The 24,357-nt window shown below is 38.7% G+C and overlaps 2 protein-coding genes across 3 annotated transcripts in view; both read left to right on the top strand.

Annotated features, from left to right (window-relative positions):
• HBS1L (HBS1 like translational GTPase) overlaps positions 1-10,451 on the top strand; it is a 61,397-nt gene extending 50,946 nt beyond the window's left edge. For both annotated transcript variants that reach the window (XM_083829350.1, XM_083829351.1), the window contains exons 12-18: positions 96-164; positions 3,241-3,345; positions 5,381-5,471; positions 7,000-7,108; positions 7,734-7,834; positions 8,689-8,833; positions 9,785-10,451. In XM_083829350.1, coding sequence (XP_083685476.1) covers positions 96-164; positions 3,241-3,345; positions 5,381-5,471; positions 7,000-7,108; positions 7,734-7,834; positions 8,689-8,833; positions 9,785-9,796 — 632 coding nt within the window. In that variant the 3' untranslated portion in view covers positions 9,797-10,451. The remainder of the gene's footprint in view (positions 1-95; positions 165-3,240; positions 3,346-5,380; positions 5,472-6,999; positions 7,109-7,733; positions 7,835-8,688; positions 8,834-9,784) is intronic.
• A 2,666-nt stretch (positions 10,452-13,117) lies between these two features.
• On the top strand, positions 13,118-23,952 carry ALDH8A1 (aldehyde dehydrogenase 8 family member A1). The gene is made up of 7 exons (XM_083829362.1): positions 13,118-13,371; positions 17,703-17,850; positions 18,244-18,399; positions 19,542-19,691; positions 20,308-20,564; positions 21,367-21,528; positions 22,871-23,952. Exons 1-7 carry the CDS (start codon positions 13,234-13,236, stop codon positions 23,321-23,323), a joined length of 1,464 nt encoding a protein of 487 aa, XP_083685488.1. The 5' UTR covers positions 13,118-13,233; the 3' UTR covers positions 23,324-23,952.
• Positions 23,953-24,357: the final 405 nt, after the last annotated feature.

The raw sequence follows: 24,357 nt of genomic DNA, 5'->3' as shown, positions 1-24,357 counted from the left end.
GGAATGCAATATGATTGATTTATCCTAAGTGATATGTTTATGAGATAGTACTTTAAATACAGAAATTCTAAAAGGTCTTATCAATTTCTTTGCAGATTCTTTCAAGCCACCACAAAGATCAGTGGATAAACCATTTAGATTGTGTGTTGCTGACGTTTTTAAAGGTTGGTTGTTTTTCTAATGTTTTCAGCATGTCATTATTATTTAACACACAAAAGTTGAAAAATGATATAAAAATATGGCTTAAATAGGGGCTTTATGGCTATCAGTAGACTTGAACAGGAATAGTAATTTTTTAAGCACTGTTGTTTTTGGAATTTTAGGTGGTAACACTGAAGGAGAAACACATTTGTGTGTTTAAAAAAAACAAACAAAAAAAAACTTCCTAATTGGCTATATAATAAGTTGGTGATTCTTTGTACAAGATTTTGAAGTTCTTCTTTCCCAAACTGTTTCTTTTTAACTAGACTAATGTTTCTCTGAATTTTTGCAGGTGCAACTTTGAGGTATTTTACCCTCCAGTCCTAGATTTAAAAAAAAAAAAAAAAAAAAAGGTTGTTCCTTTTAGGTTCATTTTTGTAGCTGTTTAATAAGACTTTATACCCAGCCAAGGAAAAAATGGAAGGCTGTTAGCTATTCTCTAGCACTGATATAAATATGGACAACCAGTAACTAAGTATAACCTATTTTTATGTCCGTTGTCCGGAGAAAATAGAATGCCTTGACCTTTTCATAGTAGACTTGATATTTTCCAAGTTAAATGCACCGATCTTGTTAGAAACTTTCTGCCGGTACCTTGAGAAATGTTGCAAACCAAATGGCAGACAGGCATGATATGAAATGTTGTAAATACATTTAATCAAATAATATTATTGAAATCAGTATTTTTAAAGAAATTTGACTTTATGTATAGGGTGTTTATAGGGGAAGTACAAACAAACCAGATCAAAATACTGATTGTAATTGGAAAAATCATTTCCGTGATGTTCTGATTGGGGTCTTTGAGAAAATACTACATGTTATGCATGCCTTGGGATAGCTTCCTTAGCATACTGAACCCATAATGGTAAATACTGAAACATTACATGAGAATTTACCTTATTGTGTTACACTATTTTTGTCATTAAAGCTGTCACTGTATTTGTGAGCTGTGGGAAACTGTGTTGGGATTGTTGATTGAGATCTTTCAAAATAATATCACAACTCTTATGTTGCAATAATCATTTTTGTGTTGAGTTAAGTTTCACAAAATGAGCAATTTTGATTAAATCTGCTCTCTGGAAAAATCTTTTTTTTTTTTTTTTTTTGCTAAAGTAAGCAAACAAATATTGGCTTGGGAAAGAAACTCAATTTACAGATAAAGGGGTCATCACTAAATGTGGCCTTTTAGGTACTTTTTTTTTTTCTTAGGTTGTGATCTCAAAACTTAATTAACTTGGATGCTACCAGAGGAAGTAGCTACAGGTACCACTATATGAAGCAACAGTTGTTCTCAGCTCTATTCCAGTGTGTGTTCATAGTCAGGAGAAGTGGTCCATAGAAGTGTGTAAAAAGCAAGAGTGCTGAGTTTGCTTTGTAGTTTGGAAAATTTTATATTTTTTTTTTTAATTAAGGTTATCACGGGCAGAATTCATCTACCTCGGCCTGGTTTTGGCTGCCGTCCTCCATAGCTCTCCTAATATTCTCTCCAGGCAAATTATCTCCTGACCCAAGAAGTATCTGTAAATTCATTTGCCTTGAATCCCCACTTAGCTCATTATATACTGCTGTCTACGATGTGACTTGACATGACTTTAGAAAGCATTGCCAAGTATCCCGGACAATATATATGTCCTGGCAGCAACCAAATACCATGGTGTGTAGAAATCAGGCCTTTTTTAGGCCCTGACTCTGTCAGCCATTATGTATTTTTTACTTGCATTGATCTCTTGGGGAGGTGAAGGAAGTTGGCACTCTGCAAGAAGCAATCAGCATGTGCGAGGGCAAGGCTTCAAGTAACACGTTGATTTACCAAGCCAGAGCTGGTGGTAGTGTGACAGAGGAATTGGTTCTTGATTGTGCTTGGGGATGGTTGGGAACCAGGAACCAGTTCATGATTCTGGTTGCCTGCATATGCTTGTAGAGCCAGCTTCAGGTTCTTCTGTGTACTGTATGGAGGTGGCACATGTACCATGATCTGTGGATTCTTTCTTTATCTACTTCTTCGGTTTTCTGTTCTTTTGACATCCTATGTCATTTGTAAATTGACTACATTCATCTTGTTTGCTGGAATGAATAGAGGAAGATTAGCTCACAGGCATACTGGTAATATTTTTACAGCTAGATAGACGGAAATGTTAATCAATAATAGCGATAAATGGAAAAGAAAGAGCTGGTGGTATGACACTCAAGATTAATAGGACAGTAAAAAACTAAGACGCTTGCTTATCACTGACTTCTAATATTTGACAAAAGATATATTTGCTTTTGGCATTGATACTGAAAATGTCTGCAGAATCACTGCAGAGGATTCGTTTTAAACACACCCACAAACATGCTACATGGATGGGGAATTTCTTAAGGTGTATATGTATAAATGTGGATGTGTAGCACACCTTTTAAAAATAACTGATTAATTGCTGATCAATGAACATATTGGTAAGGTATGTGGACATTCGAGAAGAAAAACAAATCGCAGATCTTTTACTTAGAAGTGCATAAGTCATCCACAGATACAACTACTATTAAATAGGACAGGATAGGACAGGATCTTTTTTTTTTTTTTTGATTTTCTAGGAGTAAAAGAAACATGCAGATAGAGCATGTAGGATTCTGACTCAGTTAAAGAATAAATGACATAGGAAGTTGCACCTGTATGCATGAGAATTTTTATGACTATGGTGTATTTTTTTTAAATCTGGACTTATAGTGAGGAAATCCTGAATTAAACAAAATCCCTAGAAATTAAGGGGCTTAATCTAATATTGAAAAACTAAAAAATATTTCTTCATGTTCCTACATCTGTTTAACGAAGGATATTTCTCCCTTAGTTCTCAAAAACATAAGATCTAGAGGTTTTGAATTTAATGTTTCATTTTCACTATGATGCACAGCTGGCTAACTTGCAAGTACTGAACTCTTTACAGTGGAAAAAAAACCTTTGTTATATTAAAAACTTATCTATGCATTTCTCAAGGGCTAGCTTGTGATGGGAAATTGACCTTATGAAGTTGTTTCAAATTATTACTGTGTTTATTGCAGACCAAGGATCAGGATTTTGTGTGACTGGAAAAATAGAAGCAGGCTATATTCAAGTTGGAGAACGACTTCTGGCAATGCCTCCTAATGAAACTTGCACTGCAAAAGGTACAGTCTTCAGAAGCGTGTTTACTTTCAGGTCAATACTGGGCTAGAAGCAGTTACTGAAATGGTAACAGACTGTCAAACTGATACTAACTGTCAAACATAAAATGTGAAAGCATAAAACGAATTTCTTTAGATGTGACTGTGTCTGTATAAATATGTCTATGAAGAGTATGCAAAATCTTGCATGTTTTTTTACCTTATTTTGCCATAACAGATATTCCAGATGTTATGGCCTTATAATTTTGACATTGTTTTATGAGAAAACTTTAAAAACTTCTGAATTCCAGCAATATCTGTAATAAATAAATAAATGCAGTACAGGAATCATTAATATTCAGCTTTGCTGTGCAGTGTTACTGCTGCTAGGAAGTGTGAAGATACTGAACAACCTTTAGAAATGAATCTTATGAATTAGATCTGGAAAAGCATGAGAATTAATTTTATGCTGTTTGTTCTATGAAGTTTGTCACTAATCCTTTCATTAATATACAAACTTACAGGATATAATTGTCCTGAGCAACAACAAAAGAGAACGAAATTGGATTTAAATTTTAATACATTTGATTTCTGAAAAGAGAAATAGCTAAGTCAAGATACTGAGTATTCACCTGTTTTAGCTTTCTGTCTTCGTGCTGCAAAGCTGTTTTTGTTCCATATGCAAACAGAAGGATAAAAAATTACGATTTTCCTACATGGATCAATGAATATAAAATGAAGCCCTTAAAATAAATGAATAGGTAACTATTTGCCTGAATTCAGCAGTGTGCTGTTGTCACTCTTCTGCTCTGTTCCAGAACGAGCTTGCTCAGTGTTAATCTGAGCAGCTCTTCAGTGTGCCTGTTTATACTGTTGTACGCGTGTTGTTTGCAATGCACAGGAACGTTACAGTGGTGTGTATGAGAATAGGTGTTGCACTGCTATATTCACCCATCAGTTTTGGGAATGGGGGAAGTGGCATGGAAAAATTTGGGGGGGGCGGGATCGTAGTTGGTCTGAGAATCTCCAATGGTACAAGTCTATGGTTTTCTTGCGTTCCGCTCTCTCATATGGCTGAAACATGGGTGAAGATAAGGAGTGTTAGTTCATTAAGCATGTATTATCTATATTTATTGTAAAGAAGAGAGAATTTAATTTATTGTAATATATTAATGTAGTGTGCACATTAGAATCTCAGTTTTTCATTTTCAAGAAACTGAACTTCATTTATCATTCTGTGAGAATGACGCATATATGTGAAATAATTATCAACGCTGTTTAAAAAGCAGTACTTAACATGCTTGTAGTTGAATGATGCTTTCTGGCATGGCTTTGACAAGTGGTTTTGGAAACATTTGCAAATAAATAAATACAGTCTGTAGTGAAATAGAACTAGATCCTATAAAATGTATGCAGTAATTATGAAGTGTTTTTTGCTGAGAAATATCAATCTTGGTGTCTACCAAAAACCTCAGAATTTTTAATCGGGAACAATTAGTTTTATCTTCACCTACCAGCCAGGGTATCTTTTAAAGTGTTTAAAATACATAGAAGTCAGAATAAAATGACTTTTAATGATGCTTTCTAATAGATGCGATGTTGTGAACGAAAGGCATCTGTTACGCTTTTTTATGAAAGAGTCAGCAAACCCACTTAAGGTAAATGAAAGTTGACATAGTACCATTAAAGTATATGAAAGATGCGGTCTAGGGTGTGCATGTGCCTCAAAGGAAGGGTGGGGCAGACACGGAGATATTAGTACTACGGCATTTTCAGGACTGCGTCATCTGCGCTGTGTGACAAGTGCCAGGTCCCCTCTTCTGGCTTAAATAAAGCCATGTTATTGTGCAGGGTGGGGTGAGAGAATAGCGAGTCCTCACCAAGGAAGAAAAAATGCTTCCTCAGTGTTCTCAGTTAAAAAGCTTTTACTCTCAACCCATTCATACTGAAAATTGATGAGTAATGGTTGATGAAGCACAAATGGCCCAAACAGAGCTGTTTGTTTGTAGCCAAGAACCTAGGTACTTCACTGTGAGGTTCTGTTCTTACTCATTTCCAGGAATCACACTGCATGATGAACCAGTTGATTGGGCTGCAGCAGGAGATCACGTTAGTCTCACTTTGACCGGCATGGATATCATCAAAATCAAGTGAGCAAAACGGAGTTTCAGTCTAAGTAACGGTTTGTTTTTAATGAAAAGCTTTATAACTATTACACTTAACAATCAGCGGTTTACTTGAAGAATGATGTGGCTACCAGGATATTTAAAACCGAAGTGATACATATCACCTGGCTTGCATGTACAAACGTTGGAAACATCTGCTATATGTACAACGGCAACCTCAGAAGAATACTGTTAGCTGTCGTATGTCGTGCTGACACTGGCAACCTTCAGAGCCTTTTTCCTTAAGATGTCTCCTTGGATATCTGAAGTGCTGAATTAAATAAATCCGTATTACTAAATGAAAGAAAAGATTTTTGAAGAGCTTATAAAATCATAAATCATTCTAAAAAATACATCCAAACAATTGTCATTGCATACCAATAGGCAAAACTGCAGAAGCAAAGGTGGTGCTAAACTTTGTTCAACACATTCGGCTGCTTTTTCTTTTGGTTGAACTTTTTTTTCCCTCTGACATATTTAATGAGACATAGCAAATCATTTTGTGTCTATTCCAGTCTGTAGGTTTTGTGCTAAGCCTTGAACTTTTAGGTAAGTGACAATTGTTATTCAGGCTAGATAATTGGAACCATAATTTGTACAGGTTTTTTACGTTCCTGTTGGACTTCAAACATGAAACTTCCAAGCTACTGTTTGGAAAACACCTTGTCTTGATAGTTTGCAAATTTGTGCTCTTTTTTTTTTTTTTTTTTCTATTTCACAATGGTGTGTGATTCTCGTTGGTAAATGGAGGAAAAAAAATCTACTTATTGAATGAAGGCTTGATTGACTTCTTTGATGTCATTTTTCTTCTGGAGATGTAATAGATTTGTCAAGAAGAGCTACAAGTTTTAAGTCCTCTTGATTTTGATGAAAATAGATTACATCTGATATGTAGGTTTAATCATGCAGCTCACTATCTGCGTGGGATTAATTTTTCTTTCATTTTAGATGGTTAAAATTTACTGCTCTTAAAAAGCTGTCTAGTCTACCTTAACGAGCCTTCTTGTGCTCGAAGGCATCAGCCTTCTTGTGACTCACTTTATTAGAAGTAAAGCTCTTTGGAAGTGAGTGCTGCTGGGAGAGCTTAAGTTTTGAGAGTCCTGATCATGATGTTCATTTATCCACAAAATAGTTAAATTACAGGCAGCAGCACTGCAGTTTTGGGCACCCGGCAGTATTTCATGCTGATGATCTGGAACAATTAGTCTCTGAATGAAAGTCTAATTCTTCAAAGTACCTACACACAGGAAATGGTGACATTTTTAGAAACTGATTAGCAATGGATGTAATTGTTCATTGAACTAGACAGACCTCTTCATGCATGCCCACAAAACAGCATAGCCATTGTATAGAAATTAATTAGGTTACAGTTTTTAATAAGGTGTTCCTGATTATTTTTTTTCAAGCTACTGTTAAAGTGTTTGTGTCTGCTTTGTTTGCTTTCCTTCCAGTGAAGCAATTAATATTTTAAAATCAAGATATATATGTCAAGTTTTGTTCTCATTTCTTGTAGTGTTGGCTGTGTATTTTGTGATCCCAAGGAGCCCATTAAAGTTTGCACTCGATTCAGAGCTCGGATTCTCATTTTTAATATTGAGGTTCCAATCACTAAAGGATTCCCTGTAAGTCTTTTTGAAAATTCTTACTTTCATTACAGGTTGCTCAGGGCTTTTCCTCTCCACATTCTTTCCCACACCCCCTAATACAAAGAGTCATTTATTGTCCATATGTGCTTCCCTCCCTCCAGCAGAAACTGATTTTTCTGCAATTTGAAGAGGATGTAAGGTGTTTTGGGGTTGCTCATGCACATTCTTACTGACTTCTGATACCTAGCTAAACATTTCGGGGAACACGTTGTTCCACCATAGAATCAGGCTAGACTCTTCTTTTGAAAGCACGTACCCTATAGGACTATAATGATGCACTTGATTATAAGATACCTTGGGGGTAAGGGGGTGGGGAATCAGTTCATGCTACAGAACTGCAATGACAAGACACAAAAAAAACACTGAAGAATGAAAAATGTAGTTATGATGAACTAGTATATGACCTTTTTGTCATATTGGCAGAGAACACAAGGTTTAATAAATTGAATCAGTTCCTGAATACAGTAACTCCTCCTGTGAGAGGATTTTTATAAGATTTTGTTTTAAAGATCACTCTTAAAGAAACTTGATATTTTCAAGTATTAACACCTAGGATTTCTGATTATTTTATAATATTTAATAATTGAAAAAATATTTTTAGGTGCTTTTACACTATCAGACCGTAAGTGAACCTGCTACTATTAGAAGATTATTGAGTGTCCTGCACAAAAGCACTGGGGAAGTGACAAAGAAAAAGCCTAAGTAAGTGTTTTAAATAGTTAATGATTACACAAGAAATGGGCTGATTTTTAGTTAAAATATTGGTAGCAAGAAGGTTCTATTAAGAAGCAATAATATGTTTATAAGGACATAAAAATATGCTTTCATTGTTATAGTTGGTTCATGTTTAGATTTCAGAGTGCTTTTCAAAGTGAAAAACTCTATTCCCACTTAATGAGTGCTGAGCACCTGAGAAGTAGAATGACGTGCATTATCTCTTTTCTTCCTGAAACAGTGTGGGAACCTTGGTGCAATTCTGGAGATGGGTTACTGTCTAAAGTAACTTCTAATACACAGTCAGTCAGAGAAAAACAAAGAATCTTCCCATACAAGTTAAACTATGGGAACGTCGCTCTTGTTATTTAAAGCTGTATTTGGACAGAGGTGTTATTTGATATATGCAGCATTATCAGAATAATAATCTTCCAGAAATTGCATGGCTCAGACTGTTACTGAAGGGTGATGAGAAGAAAAGTCATGACTTCCACAGAATAATGAGTTGGATCTTCAGTGTTAGGATTGGGGTTTAAAACAAGACTGATTTCTCCTGCATGTAAAAACCAGGTGCTAATGGGATAATTACATCCTAAATAATTTTCTAAATGTTGTGGTGGATGCCCTTCTCTGGAAGCTTTTAAATTAAAATCAGATGCTTTTTTAAAAGGTGTGCTCCAGGTGAATGAGTTTTCAGTCTGGTGCCTTGGGTTACACTTGAAATTAAGCTTGATCATTATACTTTTGGCTTTACGAGTTTATTTTTTTCCATTTACTCACTGTTCTTGTTTTCATTTATACATACATATATTTCTAATAGTTTTGTGCTTATTTACTTTCAGGTTCCTGACTAAAGGCCAGAATGCTTTAATAGAACTACAGACTCAAAGGCCCGTTGCTCTAGAGTTGTATAAAGATTTTAAAGAGCTTGGGAGGTTTATGTTACGCTACAGTGGTTCTACTATTGCTGCGGGAGTTATCACAGAGGTATGTCGTTGTTATAGTGGAATTTCTATACTCTAAAGGAATAGTGTTGACTTCATTTAGCATTTATTTTTTATGATTACGACAAAGTTTATTTTTGTACCCTTTAGCTTTTAAAAAGTGAATTTATTTTGCTGAAAAAGAGGCCATGCTTCAGAAAGGTATAATGAAAACTTGCCACAGTTCTGTTCAATTTATTAAGAAGCAAAAATTTATCTGTTTCTAACTTTTGAATCTTGTATGTTTTTTCCTCTCTCACTAGTTAAAAATAGCTCTTCACAGTTTTAGTATACATTAGTCTTTATCCAATCATGTGTAAGTGGAAGGAAGCTGTGGGGCTAAATAAAAATGCTTTACCTTGTATTAGGAGCAAAAAATAAAAATGTCCCTTTATCTGTCGTGTGGAAAAAAATATCGCTATGATCTTTTAATTAGAATTTAAATTCTAATTCTAGACCAGAGGGAGAGAAATTCAGTTACATTAACCAAGTTCTGGTACTGTGACTTAAAGCTAAGTCTCTTAATGTTAAAATGTGCAATTAGAGCTTGAAAATTTCAGGCTTCTCTCTGGTCTACCAGAGGCTCGGTGCTTTAATGGTATCTGGTTTTAAGTAGGATCCAGAATGAGGGCTTTGATCTTGCACTTCTCTCTCTCCCCTTCCCTCCCTTTCTCTCTCTCCCTCCTTCCCTCTCTCTTTTTTTTTTTTAACTAAATGTAATTTGAAGTGAGTGGGGTGATATCAGACATCATAGATCTAAATATTTGTGGAACTGGGGACTAAACTGTTGTTTAGGTGTTACTATTTTAGTCCTTGTAAACTTGTTCCAGAGAATTTCAGAGCAAAAGGAATTATTTTTCCCATGTTTAACAGTACCACTTTAAAAAGAGGTGATCATTTTACAATTAGTACTTCATTTTTCACCAGTTTTTCTTCCATTTGCTTTTATTTTTAGATTAAAGAATGACAGTGGTGCCAGAACTTCCATAATCCAACCAAAATGCAATCAGATAACCAAACATCTGTTTAAGAATCCAGTTACTTCAGCTGAAGGAACAAGTGCAATTAATTTGGGGATAGAAGATGGTGACGAAAGTTACTTTGTATTAGACTTCTGGGGAGCCCTTCATCAGTCTCTCCCACTACAGAACAAGATGCCAACTGACAAGAAGTTGCTAATGTTGCACTTAGTGATCACAAGAGTCCATGTATTACTCCATGTGGAATTTACCCCTTAAAGAGCTTGATGGAAAAATCTTAGAAAGTTGAATTAGAGAAAAAAAGAAGTGAATCATCACGAAACAAACTTCTTACTTCCAGACATAAATTGTTTACATATTTTCTTTGATTTGCTTTTTTTGCTGCACATTAATTCAGTAAAGTAACTTTATTGGTCTAATATATTTTGAGGTTTGAATTGAATGCGTATTCAGGGAAAAAAGAACTATCTACTCTGGTTCCAAGAGACTGGCATGTAGTGTTGTCACAGGATTGTTTTTCCTGTCCCAAAACTTATTTAAAAAAAAAAAAAAAGTTTCTTTTGCTGTGTAGTGGAAGCTGTGCCAACATTGGCTAATTTTATTTTTTAAAATGTAAAATTAATAAAATAACTTAGAGCATAATTTTGACTCTCTGATTTTTTTCTTACTTAGGCACTTCTAAATCCTTTTAAATCTTTCTTTGCTTTCCATAATTCATAAATTTCAGTATAAACTTGCAGACTAAAATGCAAAACTGGCAAGTGGCTTGTCTTTCTCTGGAAATAATTTCAGCTTTTCTCCTGCTGCTTCTTAGTGCAGCTACTGTGCGTATACATCCTTTTCACCCAGATGTAGTACTCTTTTGAACAAAAGCTGGGAGTTCAATCTTGAGATATATGCTGAAGCCAGATTGTTTTGGTTACTGAAGCCTGTAACTCCTTCCCGCTTTTCAGGCAGGGGGCAGGTGAAGCCACCCAACTGACGAGAGTTCTGTAGGGTTCTTCTGCCATCTCCAGAATAAACTCAGGACAACTCCCCTTTACCACAGTTTGGAAGGCATGTGGTTGTTTTTTTTTTTTGTGAGAGGTCCTCAGGAACTCCAGGAAATGTACACAGGTGCAGCACGGAGAGAACTCTGGTTTGATCACAGCGTGGGGGAAAGAACTAGAGTACTCAGCTGAATGCATCAGTCACTTGGTTTAACTGAAGCTTGTAAAGCTGTGTTCTGCATAGTAAACACAAGAAACCTATGATTGTTATTTTGTTCAAAGTCATGCATTTGTGCTGGTTCATACCTACTCTTTCCACACAAGTGAAAGGTAGCCTGTTTTGTAATTGCATGCTTTAGCCCCAGTTCAGCAGGTATTTGTTATACTTGACCACATATATAAATTTTACTCCTTGCTGCATGCATGTTTGTAGAAGTATTAGAGATACATTATGTGGAAATGAATAATGCCACATCCTATGAATACGTGAAAGCTGTTATTGCCAAAACTGAAGTTTATGATATATCACTATTTAGTACATCTTCTCATAGTCCAGAAATTGCATTTAAATATGTAGCAGTTTCAACATGCCAATCATGAATGTTTCAGTGCACTTGTAAGATTCCAGAAGTGCATACTGACAAGCTCCTGTTTTGAACTTGTTCCATTTGAACTTGTGTTCAGTCCTAGAAAATGTTAAGGTTGATTTTATATCGGGGGCCTTCTGTGGTGCTGCAAGCAGAAGAATGTGTCTTCAGTTTTAAGACTTTGGTAAGTTCCTTGCTGCTTGTAGACAAGGAAGTGTGATATGGAATGAACCTCTGATAACCCTTCTCACACATAGTTGCCATAAATTTTGGTACTCTGTATTCTGTGACTGCAGAAAAGCTAGGACATGCTTTCCCCCTGTGTAGCTTGGGAGAGCCAGAGATATTACCTAATCCAGTTTCAACATGACGGCGCTACCTTTCGACACTGGATTGAACCCTTCCCCAGAGGCTCCAATTGGTTGATGAATAAAAGATCTGTTGTTGGGCAACAGAGCCATATCACCTTTATTCAATCAAGATTTGTGTTGATCCAAGAGAAATTTTATGGCTTGGCTGTGGTCTAGGTTTCAAAAACTTTCTAGGCTGCTGATTGAGATGTCCACAATCTCGTGGTGATCACAGAATGGCTTGGGTTGGAAGAGACCTTAAAGATCGCTTAGTTCCATCCCCCCTGCCATGGGGGGCATCCACAACTTCTCTGGGCAACCTGTTCCAGTGCCTCTCCTCCCTCTGAGTGAACCTTCCTCCTAACCTCTAATCTAAAGCTCCCCTCGTGTAGTTGAAAACCAATCTCCCTTGTCCTGTCATTGTCTGCCCAAGCAAAAAGTTGCTCTCCATTTTATTTATAAGTCCCCATTAAGTATTGAAAAGCTGCAGTAAGGTCATCCAAGAGCCTTCCTTTCTACAGGCTGAACATCTCCAGCTCTCTGAGCCTTTCTTCACAGAAGAAATAGGCATTCTGCTCTTCAATATGGGTGTAGCAGTTTGAGTAAGTGTGGAGTGCAAAGAGATGGCATGCAATATTAGAGCCATTTGATAGTCTAAGTGTTCTTTCTTGGAGAAAAATATGTTTTAGACAGCTGTTACTGGGAAGTTGAGGTTCTTGGGAAGTTGAAGCAAAATTTAATTTTATATAATAGGCTTCTCTATAGTAAGATACTTTCCACTGGAATAGCTAGGAAAGACAAAATATGAAACCAGGTGTCTTGTTCTTTTTTAGAGTGGGTTTCTGACAACGTGCCACAAAGTGTACCAGGCAGGATTGTGCATCTCAACAGTTTTTAATTGAAGTGGCACTCGCTTGTATTGCTTAGTTTGAGGAAAATATTGAGTTTCTTATGTTTAAAATGTTATCTTAGCAGAGCAATTGTTTTGGAGGTTACAAGCACAAGCGCTGATGATAAAGCAGTAAACGTGAGCTGCAGACAAGCTAGTACAACTGTCTTTTCTCTGTGTTTACTGATGGGAAGGAGTAGGTCCCTGGCTAAGTATTTGAATCTTGAATTATTTTGTATAGCTGTTGCAGAAGGACTTTCTGCAGACTAGCTTGAAAAACGGAGAAATTTTCCTGTGAGCAATTTTTGTTCTCCCCTTCTTCAGTGCTTTTTTCCCGTAAGAGAAAGGAACTCTCTTCATAGATCTTAATCTGATCCTGCCTCCCTGCTTCAGCTCCTGGGGTGGGGGAAGTCACAGAAATAGTAATTTTCCCCCGTTCACTCTTTGTTTCTGTTGTTGCCGGAGTTTCATCTGACTTATGAACGAGCAATGCAGGGAAGACGGAGAGAGAGGGGAGGAGTTCAAACTTGCTGTGCAAATACTTACAGAACTACAAATCTAAATTGACACCTCTTAGGAAAAAATCGCTGATGAAGCAAGCAGCTAACAATGGCTCACTCAAAGGCTCTCTTAGTGCTGGAAAACTTTATAGCTGGCAAATTTGTTCCTTGTTCCTCCTACATAGACTCCTATAATCCATCCACGGGAGATGTCTATTGCAGGGTGCCAGACAGTGGCAAGGAAGAGGTGAGTACTATCCAAGGGCACAGAGAGGTAGAAATGTTAAATGCGTATCGTGAGTGGGAGAAGTTGGAAGGTGAGAGATCAAAAAAATAAATGCTGAAGACTTTAAGGTTTAAATGAGTAAGTTCTTGATTGTGTTGTAACACTAATTTATTGCTGTGGCAGCAAATACTTTTTTTTTTTTTTTTCATTTTGCTATTAAAAAATTACAGGCTAGAACCTAAGCCAATGTAAACAAACTTAGAGGCACTGTATACAGGGTTCTACATTTGTGTCTTGATCGTTTGCAGTTGTCATTTAAAAGGATTTTGACATTCTGGCTCTTCCCCTGAGGTGTCATAAAAAAAAAAAAAAAGCTGCAGCGAGTGTACATTTCCTTATGAAGCAGTCTGTCCTCTGCATCAACATAATGCGTCCTAGACCTGTGCTCTCTGGTGGGATGAATGTCTCTGGGTACCTTGAATGTATTCTAGTGTAGAAGGGTAACATAACGTTCATCGGGCGAGCTGCAGTGTCATTGCTGCTGCTTTATAAGGGACCTAGAAGTGTCTACCATATTGCTTCAGGTTTGAGATGGAGAGAAACAACCGGAAAAGATAACATAATACAAAAGGCTCGAAGGCTTGGAAAACAGTCACTAGTAGCGTACTGCATTTTCATTTTCAAAACATTTATTTTTTAAAAAAACAAACTGCTACTGTGTGTACTGTTCCTTCCACTTGCATTTCAGCCCTGTTGACATCTTGCTTCTTTCAGCAGAAACCTTTGCACTGTAATTTCAATTGAGTAAATATTTGCTAGATGCTGATGACCAAGGGTTAAAGTGTAACAGGTTGGGTTTGCTAGAATACATCTGTGTAAGTTCACTCTAACCTTTAACTATGCCTGAAAAGACTTCTCTTTGATGTGCAGGTGCAAATCTTCCTGTTTGCAGAATCATAAAAACAAGAGAGATGTGAGAATGCCAGAGCAACTTAACAAAACTAGGCTACTGGCCATGCTGGAGCTGTAGTTCAAATATATGTGAAGAACAATGGTGTTTCTCTTTCAGCTTGGGGATTGTGCATAGTGTTTGGGTCCTGTAAAGTCAGCAAGTGCTTTGCTCCTGCTGTTAGACAGCTATATAAAAAGATCGGGCTTTGCAGAGCTGGCTTCCGCTGGTGACTAGTGGAATGTGCTGGAGGAGAAAGTGCAATCACAGACTGCTTAGAGGATACCTAGAGATTTCAAAATAAGCATCTAAGTCCAGGTTCAATGAAGAATTTGTGTTTCTCTCGCAAGGCTCAATATCTTGTTGGAGATTTTCTGGTTGGTTTTAGTGGAAAGTTAGGACAGAGAATGGAGACAGAGGGGAAACCCATTGCTGGCCATGGTATTCAACACCAGGTCAGCTGCAGGGGCCAGGTTAGCTGGTTTCTGCCAAAACCACGATGCAGGCTGAACAGATGCCCTTTATCTCCAAAAGACAGGGTGATGATTGCTAATTAGGCCTAGGAAAAATGTCTAAAAAAAAAAAAATCTCTCTTTAAAGAATCTTGCTCCTATGCATCTTCCCATAGGGAAAGCATGCATAATGTCCTCCCCAGGGCGGCTTTGGGTATTTTGATGTGAACCTTTTATGATAGCTTTAAAGTGTGTTCTTTCTGCCCCTTTCTTGTGCAGGAGAGGAAAGCAGAAGGAAGTGTTTCAGACACAAGTTCATAGCTGAATTCTTATGCGTGTCTTCGTTATGGCTTGACTTTCTTCACTTCTTTTTGCTAGTCAAACTAGGTAACTGCTTAATCTGTGCTCCCTCTTACTACTTCTGTATGAGACTTTTTTTCTTTTTTTTTTCTCTGTTGCTTTTTTAGACTAGTCTATTGTCACTTCATTCCTTCCTTAGCTAATTTTATCTTCTGCTGTCCATGAAAATGTGACTTCTTCCTTTTAAACTTGCTGGAGGGTTAAAAATGCAGATAGTCTTCCTTTCACATCAGCCCTCTCTTGGAGCATTGCAGCACCAGGTGGAAAAGACAGCAGAGGAGAGGACAGATGAGAAGCAGCACCACAATGGCACCTAATGACAGGAGGGTGGAAGAACAAGTTAATTAGTGAAGGTGGTATCGTTTCACAGAGGATGAACCTTTTCAGGGTAGCCTGCCTTCCACACCTGACTCACTCCAGAAGCTGCAGTTCCCCTTTCCCAGGCCTGCTTTGGCCGTACTCCAGAAGCTTGGTGGTTGAACTACAATCGAAAGGGTAGAGTCTGGGTTTGTGGGCTTAGCCAATGATCTGAATGACCTTGTCTGAGCTGGTTTATCTCCCAGTCTGGCCTCCAGACCACTAACATCCTGTCCCTCAAACACTGTCTCTTATTTTGAGGAAGACTATATTTTCTCCTGTTCATGTCCAATGCTGTGACAACATCAGCAGAGGCCAGAATCATCTAATTTATATTACATCGACATCCTCCTGGTTAAGTACTTGGTTAGGTTACACAAAGCTGAAGAAATTTTTGAGCAAAAATTATGGGAAATCAACTAAGCTTTGGCAAAAAGCCCACCTTGATGCATATGTTAGGCAGTAGAAGCAATTAAGTGATATATAATCAAAAAATATGAAATAGTGCATTTAATTAAAATATGGAAGGCTGTTGGTAGCCATTTTAGCAATCTGGGAGACTGGTAAACAGCATCCGGATGGACCCACTTATAAATCAATAGACCCAGGTAACTACTTTAAGTGCCCAGAGAAAAAGATTGATGGGGGAGAGAGCTTTCTGTTGAATTTTAATGGTTTGAAGCCTGTTTTGCTTTAGAAAAGTGCTGGTATCCTGCCAGTATTCAGAAAAGTCAGGCTGAAGGACCATGCAGAAACTATGTACATCTCAGGGAAAACACCTGCAAAACAGCCACTATTGTTTTATATTTAAATATAAATATAGTGTTTTTTTTTTTTGTTTTTTTTTTTTTTTTTTTTTTTATCAAGTGCGTATCACCATATTGATGAACGCTGTTTGGAACCACTCTGATGGCAGGGGTAAGAAAAGGAGTAGGCTCGTTAGTGCCTCAGCATTTCTGCTTTCAACTGATTTAAAAAACAACAGCAAAAAAGCCACACGAGTTTGCTGCCAGCCTGGCTGGCTGGTGTTTAGTACTGCTGCTCCATCAGGGTTGGAGGGAGACCTATTGTGAATGTGTTTGTGCTGTGCCTCCTCCAGCCGTGCTGCAGAGCAGCATCACAGAAGGGCAGTGGGACGTGAAGCTCAGGCCTGCTGCCAGCCAAAACACCTCAGCAGCAGTGAACTGCTCCTAGGCGACAGCAAACTAACAGCAAACTAACTTTGTGCACAAAGCTCTTGCTCCCCGTGCTTAAGGCTGAGTCAGTGAACCTTCTGGACTCTTCCCAAATTTCAGAGGATCAGCAGACAGAAATACATGTCAGTTATAAATGTGTTAAGTCAGCTGGGGGAGCAAATTTAGAATGGGTAATGGGAAGAGAGAAGGGAAGAAGACATTTCACATTTCCAGTACTGCAAATCACAGTTTTGACCTCACACAGTAAGTCACTGGTCCTTTTTGGTAGTCTTAGCTAGCTTATGTCTAGCATCAACATACATGCATATAGTGATTATTATTTTTTTTTCTTCACATCTGTAGACTTCACTAGGTATTTAATGAGAGAAATAACTAAAACAGAAGAGTTTAAAAATATAATAATAAATAGTGCTCCTTTCTAATGTGGGGACACTATTGAGTTTCCAGCTGTGATCAGGTAAGAATAATTTTTTTCTCTGAGTGGCTCTTCCATAGGCATGTTCTCAGTCCTTGCTTGAACCAACTGGGGAAAAGGGAGAGGAAATCAGAGTTTAGCAGGGCACTCAGTCTTTTCCTTCCACAACCCCTTACTTTCATTGCTCATGTCCTGTGTTGCAAGGCCAAACTGTGGATATTCAAACTGAGGCTGCATTTGCTCCAGGAAACTCTTGTACCTTCCCCCATGAGAAACCAGATTCTGCATGCGTTGGACCAGTGGCGCTTGCTGGTGCCAGGTGACTGGCCTGACACTTCCTCCAGTCCTGGAGGGTTGCCCACAAGTTTAGAGAAAAGCCTGAGTTAGAGTGAAATGCTGTATCAAGAAAAGAAACTGTCAATAGCATTTTTTGAGTTATGGGATAATGTCTTGAGAAAATGGAAATGGAGAAGCTATCAATTGTCACAACTCTGAAGAGATGCAGTGTTCCCAGCAATGTGGTTTGTATTATTAACCTCTCAAATATGAGCAGGTCTGATTGATTGATATGCTCTCTAAGGCCTTTGATTAATATTCACCACTGCTCTTTTGCTTTTTTTTAGGTGGAAGCTGCTGTCAGAGCTGCCAAAGATGCCTTCCCAGTTTGGTCCTCAAAAAGTCCATTGGAAAGATCTCGGCTCATGAACAAATTGGCAGACCTGATTGAACATGACCTGGAAGAATTTGCCCAAGCAGAGTCAAAGGATCAGGGTAAAAATGTGATCTGTTGATCTCAAATACAGTGTGTTGATGAGTACTGAAATAGAGGACATGGTCCAGATTTTTAGTATATGTGAGCTGTTGGTGCAAACTGGTGTAGATGTGCATGAATTTTGTAGAAGTTCCTGATTTTGGGTTCCTGTGGCATTTGAAGGTTTGCTTCTCTGACTTGCAAAGCGTTGACTTGAGCTGTTACGCATTCCAGGGGAGCTCTTATTGATGATGATTATGCTGTGTCGGGGATTACTTGGGTGCAGGACAAAAGGCATTTCCCCCCAGAACATGCAAACCACAGTTTTCAGAGCACAGTTTAAAGCTCAGTGGTGTTTAGAGTAGCTATTTTCTGCTCGTGATAACACAACAATGTTCTTGGTTTTGTTTCAGGAAAAACTATTACGTTTGCTAGAACGGTGGACATCCCCCGGGCCGTGTACAACCTCCGGTTCTTTGCCTCTTCTATCCTCCATCACACCACAGAGTGCACCGAGATGGCAAGCCTGGGCTGCGTGCATTACACCTCACGGGAGCCCGTGGGAGTTGGTGCGGTGCTCCTGAAACCCCCAAAACTGGGCAGTGCCTGCCTCAGACAACCGGGACTTTTTTCCCAAAGATAGCATTTATTGTTTCCTGGCTGCATGCTAAACGTGACTAGGCTGCTAAATCCTGAGCCGCTCCATGTAAATTCAGTTATGATACTTTGCCATTGAAATAAAGCAGCAGCAGCTCACAACGCCACACCTCAGTCGGGGCTCGGGTGGGCTTCGAGCCGGGGAGCTGCTCTGCTGGGCCACTAGATGATGCTCTTGCTTCACAAAGTGCCTGGGCCCACTTTACGAGCGACGGAGTGGCGAGGACTCCATTATTAATTTTATATAATTAGGTATAAATGTTCCAAATTCACGTTTAAATTGCTCAAAAAAAAAAAAAAAGCGGCTAAGCTAGGGGACCCTTTATAAAGTTTACATGAGCAATGGAGAACAAAAGTCCTTCTGGTGAAATTGCTCATAAAATTCACTCCTTCTTAAGCCCCATTCCTACATCTACTCAGTCAAACAGTGAGGAATCCTGTGGCTTTTATGAGCAGTCACACCTAACAATTACAGATTTTTTTTTTCTTCCATTTTCTATTAATATGTAAAGTAGAAGTATTCCCAAAGGCAGTTACTGAAAAAAAAATCTGGTAATTTGTTGAAACAGCGGTTAGCACATTGATAAACTTTGGCATTCATAAGCTAGGCCAAAATTTATTAGGAAAATATGTGCTGTGTTTAAAAAGAAAAAAAAAAAAAAAGAAAAAGAAAAAGAAAAAGTCTCCAAAGAGTAGCATAAAGCAAGAGTGATCTAGGCTAACACAAAATGTTACCACGGACCAGTTGATGTAAATAGCTTTTATGGCTTTGCCTTAATGTTCCTAGAAAACCCTGAAAAGCAGTTGTGAATATGATTCTGTCCCAAATAAGCAGCAAAACTCAGAGTCTGGTTGATCACCTTTAGGATCATTTGCACAGATCTTTTAAAATTATCTGCCTGTGAGGCTTTATTGTGCAATTGTCTGGAAATGCAAGCCATAGCTAGATTCCCTTCATAAGTCTGAACTGTTTTATAACTGCTTGAGGTTACAGGATCAAGTTTTGTATCCCATTAGACTGAACTCCTGCCTTTTTTTTTTTTTTTTCTTGTAGCTGGTTTAATCAGCCCTTGGAATTTGCCACTGTATTTGTTGACCTGGAAAATAGCTCCTGCCATTGCGTGTGGAAATACTGTAGTTGCCAAACCAAGCGAGATGACATCTGTTACAGCTTGGATGATGTGCAAACTCTTGGAGAAAGCAGGTAAATCCCTTAATGTGTTAGGCTGGATGAATTGTGTGGACTCGCTGCACCATTTCTGTTGCAGAAATCAGAGTGCTTAAAAAATTTGGGAAAGATGTTTTACTGTAACTGATTATTGCACTGGAGAGTGAAAAGCTCTCCCTGTGATCATACTACTCCATCTCTCCACCCCAGCTATTTCCCTATTTTTTTCCACTATCTTCTCATGAAGAAGTCTTCCCATGTCTCCCTCTCCACTCCTGCTCTCCCCTTGAGAATTTCCTATGTCCATGATGCCAGCAGAGGAACCACAAGAGTGGAAGATGATGAGAATCAGCACTTGGTGATTCTCATGGTTGCATTTGGTGTGCTTTTAAGAAAAAAACTGGGAGGAAAACTGCTTCTTCCCTATTACAGAATAACTGAAAATTGGGTCACTGATGATGGATGTCAGGCAAGCTGACGAGTGGAATGGCTTTTATTGTTTAACCCATGACCACGCATGTCAGCTGCTGCCTAAGTTGAGGGTCATCTTTTTTCTTTAGTAATTTTTGAACTCCAAGAACAAAACATAGACAACAGAAACCTACAGAGCAAGGGAAAGGGTGTGATCACTTTGTGCCTCTCTTCTCACGAGGGATGCCCCACGGGGTAGTGAACGTGGTGTTTGGAACGGGCGCCAAGGCGGGAGAAGCCCTCGTCTGCCATCCCGACGTCCCCCTCATCTCCTTCACGGGAAGCACGCTCACAGCCCAGCGGATCACGGAGAAGAGCGCCCCACACTGCAAAAAGCTTTCTCTGGAGCTGGGAGGCAAAAACCCCGCAATCGTCTTCGATGATGCCAACTTGAGCCAATGCATCCCCACAACCCTGCGGTCCAGCTTTGCCAACCAGGTGCCTCTCACCTCTGTACTCTGCATTTGCAGCAGGAGGTCTACATGTGTCTGAGAGTGTGCACACATGTGCATACCTTTGAATCCAAATCCTAAATTGTCAAGGGCTTTTTCCAGATTCTGTGTTATGAGCAAACCCCAAGTGGAAAAATATGAAAATATTTTCATTATTCCAGAAACAGGGAAACAAAATAAAAAGTGCTCTTCCTAGGGCTCTGCATAAGAGGTAACAAAGTGGCCTTACACCTCTCAAAATAGATATATTGTTTATCCTCCCAGGAAGCAGTTGCTTTAAATTCCTTCCTGCAAGTTAAGTGGAAAACTTCTGTTGGAATTTAATTAGGAGACTCCCCTCAGATTCTACCAGTGTTCCTGTTTCTTCTTCACCATCCTCAGGAGAGATCACCAAAGCCATGAAATCACATCAGGGCTAGCATTCAGAAAAAAATAGCCTGGCATCAGGAAGGCATTTTCAGGGAAGGAAGAGAAAGATCATTCAGAAATGGAAATCACATTTTCTATGAAAAATGTTGGGGAAGATGGCATGTAATCAATGAAAAAATCAGATCTGCTTGGGTTAGTAAGTGACTGAACAATCCTGTTATTACTGTACTGTCTTTTTTTTTTTTTTTTTTTTTTCCTCTTCCTTTTTGATCTTGGAAAAATCCTGCTTTGCAGTGTTGGTGATTGTAGTTTGCACTACTGAGGCTGCAGGGACCCAAGTCTTATTCTGGGAAGTAACTTCTAAAACTTGTGAGTTATACAGTGTAATATGAACTGATTTTGTTTGCTTGTTTTGATAGGGTGAGATCTGTCTCTGCACCTCCAGGATCTTTGTTCAGAGGGGTATATACAATGAGTTTGTGAAGAGGTTTGTAGCAGAGGCCAAGAAGTGGAAAGTTGGGAGCCCCTCAGATCCTACAGTCGACATGGGAGCACTAATAAGTAAAGAGCATCTAGAAAAGGTGATGTTACATGGAGTTCACCCGATCTTGTTTAATTTTTTAGTGGATTACAGAAGGTGCTTTTAGAGGTGTATGCCATGTCCTCTCCAAGATTAGATGCAAGGGATTAGGATTCAAAGCCAATATGAGGTATTTGTTTGGTAAAGTTTCTGTTGCCTGTGGCCTGGGATAATGTGATTACTCTGGAAAAATCAACTGCATGGGGAAAATAATTTAAAATAACAAATTTTCCCATTTGAAGTGAAAGAAGTCAAAATGGGTATGTCTAAGTCATGAATTTATACTGACCAATGTTACAGCTCAGCAACATTTTCATGTATTTTAATAGTGCATTTGCTGCGATCACTTATTTGCCTCATCAGTTAATGGCTGAGGTAAAAGTCTTATTTTTATATCACTCTGCACATTCTGGTGGCTACAAGCGCAGTTGCCTAGGAATGCCAGCAGGACTTTGGAATTGCATGGGTGTAGAGAGCTGAGAGTGCACAGTTAAATGCTGTCTGCTTCAGTGGCTTACATGAAATGATTTTCTGTGGTCTCAGACAGAGTTCAGGACAGCAGATGCTCATGTCCCCAAACTATCTGACACGATCAGTATAAACAAGAAGCTTCCAGAAAACCGCAGACTGAGAGAGAAAGCCAAACCTCTTCCTGAGGCCTCGGGATGTTCACCAGCCTATTGTGAAGTAGAGTGGTAGGAACGCCCACTGCTTGAGGTCCTCCGTCTGTGGTACCACAGAGGACTTCCGAGTCTAACCTACAAAGGTGCTTAAGAGAAGAAAAAGAGAAAGAAGTGCAGCGGTATCTCTGTGGTTTTCTATAGGGAGATAAATGAGAAAATGATTTTGGACCAGAAGATGATCAATAGCATAACCAATGTATACCATATGATAACAACAGTCATGGAAATAACTTTATTGATGAATTTTTCTGTAGACTTCATCATGGTTTCATCATTCTATTGGCGTGTAAACATTTAATAAGCCGGATAGTGAAGTCAAAAAATATTACAGATCACTCAAAGTAAATGAGTGAACCACGGCACAATTGCCCAAGCTCCTGGAAAAAGGGAGGGATGTTCTAGGACCACTTGTATTTTCACCATGGGTCCTACCTTTTTGAGAATACTTACTGAGAAGGGCTGACAGTGGTGCCTGCTAGGTTTATATAGGAACATAACAACAAAAACTGGGGAATAACCCTCTGTCATTAGAAAGGAAGTAATGGCAGTGTGATGCCATTGGATATATTCCTGGACTCCTGTTGATTTGTCCAGACTGGAGAGGTGGACTCTGAGAATATTGTATTCTTTGGGAATGATGTTTTCCTGCTGCTTCCTCAGGTAAGGAGCTATGTGAAGAAAGCTCAGGCCGAAGGGGCTAGAATCCTCTGCGGAGAGGGAGTGGATTCCTTGGATCTCCCAGCTGGCAACCAGAAAGGCTATTTCATGTTGCCCACTATTATTACAGAAGTCAAGGATGAATCTTGTTGCATGCAAGAAGAGATCTTTGGTCCTGTGACATGTGTGGTAGCATTTGATACAGAAGAGGAAGTGGTTAAAAGAGCCAATGGTGTGAAATATGGCCTCGCAGCTACTGTGTGGTCCAGCAACGTAGGCCGCGTTCATCGGGTGGCACGAAGGCTACAATCCGGATTGGTGTGGACCAACTGCTGGCTTGTTAGAGATCTGAACTTGCCGTTTGGTGGGATGAAAGCCTCAGGTATAGGAAGGGAGGGAGCAAAAGATTCCTATGAGTTCTTCACTGAGGTCAAAACCATCACAATAAAGCACTGATGTATGTCAATGGAAGAATTTTAAGGTAAAATACATGACAGTAATTAGTGTTACCTTAAATGGTTTTCTGGAATCCAGACTGCTGTTGTGGCCATCTTTTTCTTGAAATTTGTTCAAGAAACGTCAATGACAGCTGAAAATAACCACCCCAAATGGTAATGTTGAACATGGTCTTTCATGTTAGGTGAGATGATTGGTGTGGACTCCACAATCAACCCATCCTAAAACAGATTGCTTGGTTATCTTACTGAACTTAAAGTAAGATTTTTTTTTAGAGTAACCATGTCTCAGAAATCTTTCCCTCTAAGGCAGACTGAAGAAAAATGATGTGTAACTGTACCTGTGTCTGGTGAATTACACTGAGGGACAAAGAGACAAGTACATTGTGAGGTTGATATTGTAATGAGAATGAGCCCATTTCCACTATAAATAGTACATTCCACGTACCAATCCATTTTACACTTCACTGATGTCAGACAAGGATTAATGCTATAGCACAATGAATGCCTGAGGCAGTACCTTTAATCTATTAAGTGGTATGAAATCATGGGGTCATGATATTCTCATGATGTACAGAGGCAATAAACTTTTTAATTATAACCTGTTTTACATTACATTGTTGAAGCATCCTAATACTTGTTCTTTAACTGTTCTGAAATTACAGCTTTTTGTCAGTTCTCGGTCTCAGTGGTGATGTTTTTCACATCCCTGAACACTGATTTGTCTAGAACGGACAGCGTAATTCTTCATTAGTAGGGGCTGGAAGTGACTTCTGTGAACCAGCTGTTGGAAATATTTGTCACAAATACATAAAACCACTGGAAAATTTCCCCATTCATTTACAGAGCTTTTTAAAATTAAGTATCACATAAACTTGTTCACATTCCATAAAAAAGAAATAAATTACGATGTATGTTTTTCCCTGCTGAGATGACTATATTGCTATTGAATTTTCTACAGCAGCCTTTTGTGATTTGTTTTCCAAGTTTTGAGCTGAGTTTCACAGCACACAATACTGCATGGGGTTTCATAAG

Source organism: Anser anser, assembly GCF_964211835.1.
Source record: "Anser anser genome assembly, chromosome: 3".
Classification (NCBI taxonomy): Eukaryota; Metazoa; Chordata; class Aves; order Anseriformes; family Anatidae; genus Anser; species Anser anser.
Note: the sequence above shows the minus strand (reverse complement) of the source record. Positions and strands in the feature narration are given on the sequence as shown.

Coding starts and splice junctions, on each gene's coding strand:
- ALDH8A1 (XM_083829362.1), top strand. CDS start 13,234: ATGGCTCACTCAAAGGCTCTCTTAGTGCTGGAAAACTTTATAGCTGGC. Junction 13,372..17,702: donor CAGACAGTGGCAAGGAAGAG/GTGAGTACTATC, acceptor GCTTTTTTTTAG/GTGGAAGCTGCTGTCAGAGC. Junction 17,851..18,243: donor AGCAGAGTCAAAGGATCAGG/GTAAAAATGTGA, acceptor GTTTTGTTTCAG/GAAAAACTATTACGTTTGCT.